At 37.9% G+C, this 6,650-nt stretch overlaps 1 protein-coding gene across 8 annotated transcripts in view; it reads left to right on the top strand.

Moving 5' to 3' along the window:
* DICER1 (dicer 1, ribonuclease III) overlaps positions 1-6,650 on the top strand; it is a 75,744-nt gene that overhangs the window by 29,137 nt on the left and 39,957 nt on the right. For 3 of the 8 annotated variants that reach the window (XM_023731761.1, XM_023731763.1, XM_023731759.1), the window contains exons 4-8: positions 2,546-2,734; positions 3,372-3,534; positions 4,655-4,785; positions 5,766-5,900; positions 6,330-6,490. In XM_023731761.1, coding sequence (XP_023587529.1) covers positions 2,591-2,734; positions 3,372-3,534; positions 4,655-4,785; positions 5,766-5,900; positions 6,330-6,490 — 734 coding nt within the window. In that variant the 5' untranslated portion in view covers positions 2,546-2,590. Of the gene's footprint in view, positions 1-28; positions 2,735-3,371; positions 3,535-3,629; positions 4,471-4,654; positions 4,786-5,765; positions 5,901-6,329; positions 6,491-6,650 lie in introns of those variants that run through there. The other 5 variants (XM_023731766.1, XM_023731762.1, XM_023731760.1 and 2 more) reach the window with 4 other exon arrangements.

The following is a 6,650-nucleotide window of genomic DNA, read 5'->3' as shown; positions in this document are numbered from 1 at the left end:
GTATCCATGAGCAAGGTATGTTTTTCCACTTATGCAGGTCTCTTTTGGTTTCTTGCAGTAGTGTCTTGTAGTTTTCATTGTATAGGTCTTTTACGTCTCTGGGGTTGATGATTTTCTGAGCCATATTCAGAGGGAAAGAGAATCCCTTCTCTCAACCAGCAAATAAAAGCCCCAGCCTTTGTGCTGTTGGACTGGTGCGAGCCAAACCCTGTGGCAAGGGAGGGTCGTGCAGCAATTGGCTTAGATCTGGGTGGCTGGCGGATACAGAAAATAAGAAACTGGGTCCCTGGTGACTTCAGTGAGGGGCTGTTTGGCTGAGACTAAGCAGAGCTGCTGCTGGAGTTCGGGAGGTCAAATGGCACAGCTGCTGCCCAGTGGGAGAAGTGGCAAGTGGCTGTGTGAGAGACCACCACAGAGTTGGCTGTAAGTGTGCCTCTGAATACATAAAAGAATGAAGTATTTTTGAAGAATACAGTTGCCCTCTTCTAAAAAATAGAGTAATCCTCTCATTTATTTCTTAGACAATTTCCCTGGCATTATTAATTATTAATATTACCTGTATGGAAGAATCAGTGGCAGTGGTGGCCAGGAGAGTTTCTGGCTGCCTGTGGTTTCTGGAGGTAGGGAAGATGTGGGAGGGTTTACATTGCTGTCCTCTTTTCTCCTTCCTTTGTCGTCCTACCCCCCACTGGGATGTAGTCTGATTCCTGATACCTTCCACTGTGTCTGTTTTAGGCCTTGGGTTAGCGTTTGGGTTGGGTGAAAGGTGAGGGGTCAGACTGAAGGAAAAGTAATGCTAGAGAGTAAGCAGCCCACAGTCTCGAAGGGGAAGTCTGGAGGGTCCCCAAGGATGGTAGCCGCGTGTGAAGGCCAGTGAATGTGCCTGAAAATCTTAGACTCTGGCCTTCATAGTGGCCTGTTGGGTTTTAGGAAATTAGATAAAATGGACTTCCACATAAGGTTCTTGGCAGTTGCATTGAGAAGAAGCCCTGAATGATGACCTTGAAGGTGTGCACCCTGAGGGCCTGAGGAATTTAGAAAAGGGGGTAAAAGGAATGGCTGTTGAGGCTGTTTATGGCTCGGTAGAAAACGGGCAGATTATTTCTGAAGATCATAGTTCCGTTTCATCCAGGGAAAAGAATGACTTGGTAGTTTTTCAGATTGTACTCTAATCCTTTGCTTCCACACCTTTCTCTGGGTCAGATAATGAGAGTGAACTGTGCTCTCTGATCTGCAGACATGCTTACCTTGCTGAGGTCCTCAGCCCTTGTACCATTTACGCTGGGGAGAGCACTTTGTAGGAGCTGGATGCTGAATCCTTGTCCGCTGATTCATATCTGAAACCAGAATTTGATGTTATGTCTGTGCATAAAAGGGACTCTGCACTTAAGACTTCTTGTTGGATTCCATGCAACCACCTACGTCACTGTGTTGTACCATGGTTGCAAGTTTAACATGTCAGGAGATTGAAAAGTTTTGATTGTTATGGAACAAAGAGCTGAATTCTCTCTTTCCAGTTTCATAGAGTATAACAGTGAAGACTCCAGAACAGTACAGGGGGTGAAATTCCCTTCTGCAGGCAAGTAAATTATGCTGACAGTCACAAAGCTGTGACGGGATTTTGCACAGAGATTTGGAACTCTAGCCTTCTATTTGCAGGTTGGGACTTTGAAGAAGACTCAAGTTTTATTTTGTTCTTTTGCATAATCAGATTGATCTATGGAAAAGAATATATGAAATAACACGAGTGCCCAGGTGCAAACCCATTTTCGTTTCACAGGAGGGCGTGCTGTAATTTCGTAGGATATGTGTAATGTTCAAGATGCACACTGCAGTAGTTGGTCAGCCAGACATACAGTTGTGATAGGTTGTCAGTTGAGAAATAGACCTTGTGTGTTTATGGTCTTTTGCTATAATGACATAATAATGGCAGGCATTTTAGTCTTTCCTCTGGGTCGGGCACAATGCTAAGTGCCTTCCATGTATTACTTATTTTGTCAATAATAACATCATCAAATTTACAAAGAATGTTCGAAATTCACACACATAATTACAGTTTTTATATATATACATGTATATATTTAAAAAGATGTCATACTATACATATTTTCTTTTAAAGATTTACTATGGTTGCAGTTCTATGTCAGTAAATATAGATACACATGATAATTTTAATGGATTAATAGTATCCCATTATATAACTATGTCATATTTTATTTAGCTCATTCTTTATTGGCTGACTTTAAAGTTATTTCCTGTTTCTAAGTAATAATGCAGCAGGAGGTATTCATGTTCTTCTGTCTTTGTGCAGTTGCTTGATTACTTCTTTGTAAATATGTTTCTAGGTATAGAATTGCTGGGCTGAAGGGTATAGAGTGCTTGACTTTTAAAATGATCCTATTAGATGAAGAAAAGGCTACAGTAATTAAAGGGAGCATTCGCAAAGACTCATAGGAATGATATTCTGATGTTTCTCTTGTTTCTGTGCTTGCTTTTGTTTTTCACCCTGCATGGTGTGTAATGGTGTTCTTTTTCCCTTTTGTAGTAAGCTGTGCTAGAACAAAAATGCAATGAAAGAAACACTGGATGAATGAAAAGCCCTGCTTTGCAACCCCTCAGCATGGCAGGCCTGCAGCTCATGACCCCTGCTTCCTCACCAATGGGTCCTTTCTTTGGACTGCCATGGCAACAAGAAGCAATTCATGATAACATTTATACGCCAAGAAAATATCAGGTACTAATGATAACGCTAATACTGGAGCATTTTTTTACTAAAACAGTAAATTAGCATATAGTTGACACATCTTATATAAAACTCATTTCCCCTTTCAAGCCTCCCTCTTCTGATTAATTTTCTCCTACAAAACACTTTTGTTCTTAATAGTCCTTTTCTTTTCTAACATCTGCTGGATAATTTATTTGATAGTTTTATTTGTGAAGTTCCAAATTTTTTCTCTTCTATGAAAACCTCACTGTTTCTTAATACCCAGTTAGGTGTATCTGTCCTGTTGAGGTGGGTAAGAATAGAGATTGGTTTGAGAATACCCAACCAACTGGTAGAACCATGCTTACTGTAAGTTAAGTCATATTATTCTCAAAAATTAGCCCATCTCTGCAAAAATAGAGTTCTTAAATGAAGATCAGAAATAATGAATGCCATTTCAACATAAGTTTGCACAGCACAGGCATTTTAACCCCTTTGATGATTATTATTCTATAAAGATGTAGAAAGTATTTTTTTTTTTTTTTGTAAATTTACTGAAGGAAGATTTTAGAAAGCAGTGACATTTCCTGGTTTGAAACAAAATGCAGTTTTCTAAATTTTGTACTTTAGTAAGAAGTGTGTAATCTCTTTCCCCACTGTATTTCAGGTTGAACTGCTTGAAGCAGCTCTGGACCATAATACCGTAGTCTGTTTAAACACTGGCTCAGGGAAGACGTTTATTGCAGTATTACTCACTAAAGAGCTGTCCTATCAGATCAGGGGAGACTTCAACAGAAATGGAAAAAGGACGGTGTTCTTGGTCAACTCTGGTAATAACAGATTGTTTTATCAAATTGTGTGGAGATTGGATGAGATTTTATGTTTAAGTAGATTTTCTCTATGGATATTAAATTATTGAAAGTGAAGGGAGTTTGACAAATAATGGGCTTGTTAAAGCTCTGATAGAAGTTTATCGCTTTGTTTTATTTTTCTTAACTTTATACTATTTCTCTTAAATGTTAGCCATTTTATTTCTCAGGTTTTATACTTCAGTTTTTCTCTTAAATGTAATAGCATTTAATTCTGATTCTGCATTTCTTTTGAATGGATTACTGTTAGAAGCTAAGCTGTTAGAATTACTTTTGTTGTTGATGTTTTAGCTTCACAGAGTATGTCAAAAAGTGCCTGATAATGAGCTGGGTAACTTTTTGATTTATGATTTTGTTCAACCAGTTGTAGAAAGAAAGTAATATGCTTCTTAAAAATTAGATGTAGTAAGAGTTGAAAATAATGATTTTTCTGTGTTTGGGAATATATATCAAAACAAAAAGTATAAAATGCGAACCTCAGCTGATAGGGTACTAATATAACTGTCACCTCCTTTGTTCAGACAGTCTCAGTATAACTATGAGATGTTCTCATGTGCTTTATATGTACACCATTAGACTGTTTTATTTCTTGGTGAAACAATCTGATTTTATTGAAGAAAACAGGAGGAGTGGTTCTGGAGTGGTTGCCATTCCAGCCTGGAAGTTAAATCCTTAGGTTGGAAGAAATGGACTGTAAAGAAGGAGAGCGATAATAAGGTTCTCAGAAACAGGGCTGATCTGACCCCTGCTGAGAACTTCCATTTCCACCCCAGATATACTGAATCAAAATCTACATTTTAACAAGATCTGCAGGTGATTCTTATGTATACAGACGAGTCTCAATGTATACAGGTGATTTGAAGCTCTACTCGGACGTGAATGACCAAAGGCAGGATGGTGAGTCTAGTGAGTGCATTTTGGAGGATAACCTTGAAACTGTGATTTCAAATTGGCTATTTAAGAAATTGGTGGTTAGGTATATATAACAAGGATTTACTTAACTGTCTTAATCATTATTAATCCAGAGAGCCAACTAGGTAAGATTTCTCATATTTACATCGAGTGTTATATTTGTAATCAGCAAACCAGGTTGCTCAACAAGTGTCAGCTGTCAGAACTCATTCAGATCTCAAGGTTGGGGAGTACTCAAACCTAGAAGTAAGTGCATCTTGGACAAAAGAGAAATGGAACCAAGAGTTTACTAAGCACCAGGTAAGACTTGTAGAGAAATTTCAGTTTATAAATCCCTACAAGTCCTTGACTTGGTTTATAAAATGACTTGTAGCCTTGGTTGTCTGAGCTGGGTTTAAATCTCTACTTTCCTGTGCTTTATCGGCCTAGAAACTAGCCCCCGTGCTGTCTCTCACTGAGAGTCTCATCCTAAAACCAAATAGGTGACTCATTTATTGTTGCTCTTACTGTGTAGAAAAGAAACAGCTTTGCGGTGTGATTTACTTGCTGGAGAAACAAAGATTTCTACTTCGAGTTTCCAACTTGCGGATAACCTGCTTTCAGAAAATTTATTCTCGAAATAGACGTCTTGAAACTTGAGCACTTTCTTGGTTGAGGTCTTTGGGCTTTCGATGGAGATTTCCTCTAACTGACATTTCCATGTAGCCAGCATGTGTTGAGGGCCTTTGTATCAGTCACTTTGGTTGCTGTTGAGGGTACAGAGTGGTTGAGAGAGGCTTGCTAACCTTCAGCAGTCCACAGTCTTCTCGTACAGCTCACGTAGTGGGTTGAGTCCTCATTAATAAAACACTTACATGTCCACAGAGTGGTAAGCTGTAAAAAGGACGTTTAGTCTGTTTTCTTCCGGAAACCTTGTCAGTTCAGTGAAAAAAAGAAAGATCAGTGTGAATTGTTTTGAGATTTGACTAAATTGACGTATCTCGTCAGTCAAAATATGGTGCTAGGAACCTGAAAGCCTGAAGTAGATTTAGTAGATTTATCATAAAGGCATGGTCCTCATAATAGAGAATTTTATCTGGTCATCTGTTCCTATGTTTTCATCATCATTCTTCTTGGTTCCAGTGTATGAACTTCTATATGCTTAGAATTTTTGTCTTAATTTTAACTACTGAATTTCTTAATCCTCATTTACCAAACAATGGTTCCATGATTTGATTTCATAGATGTATCTCTGGGCAGGTGAATGGCATGTTTGTATACTGATGCTGGTTTTATTTTAGGTTCTGGTTATGACTTGCTATGTCGCCTTGAATGTTTTGAAAAGTGGTTACTTATCACTGTCAGATATTAACCTTTTGGTGTTTGATGAGTGCCATCTTGCAATTCTAGACCACCCTTATCGAGAAATTATGAAGGTAAGTTTTAGATTTTATCGGTCTTAGTAGTTCATGGTCACATTACTGAGTATATACAGTGTTGTAGATATCAAAAAGCAGTAAGAGTTATCAATTTGGGGAACTTGATTCCAGTGTATGAATGAATGAATATTAAATTAATGTTCATTTACATGTACAATAAATTTTAAACATCATAATATAAACAAATGAACTACATATAATTGTCATAGCATGTTTAAATGTGCCTTTTTGATAAACAGATTCTTTAAACATGCTATAGTAAGTTCATAAGTAATACGAGGTCCTTGGTACATTGCTGTTTGTACTAAACAAATTGTTTTTAGTCTTTGTTTAGTATTTTTGACATGCTTTAATCTGGTAGTGTCTGATTTTGTTAGGGCCTTACAAAAATGGAGTCCTTACTGTCAGTATCTTTTGTTATGTTAGCTCTGTGAAAATTGTCCATCATGTCCTCGCATTTTGGGACTAACTGCTTCCATTTTAAATGGGAAATGTGATCCAGAGGAATTGGAGGAAAAGATTCAGAAACTGGAGAAAATTCTTAAGAGTAATGCTGAAACTGCCACTGACTTGGTGGTCTTAGACAGGTATGTGCTGCTGAGGGACTAGGCATTAAGGAGACGGCTTGTAACTAATTTCAAACCTTCAGTATCTTTCACAGCGCCTTGTACATAGCACCTGTTTAAGTGTTTGTTAAAAGGAATGAGCAAGACTAAGAATTCTTTCTGAGGACAGTTAATCTGCAAA

The sequence above is a fragment of the Trichechus manatus genome, unplaced genomic scaffold, assembly GCF_000243295.1.
Source record: "Trichechus manatus latirostris isolate Lorelei unplaced genomic scaffold, TriManLat1.0 scaffold00045, whole genome shotgun sequence".
Taxonomy (NCBI): Eukaryota; Metazoa; Chordata; class Mammalia; order Sirenia; family Trichechidae; genus Trichechus; species Trichechus manatus.
The sequence above is the reverse complement of the archived record's forward strand: the minus strand, read 5'-3'. Positions and strand labels throughout refer to the sequence as shown.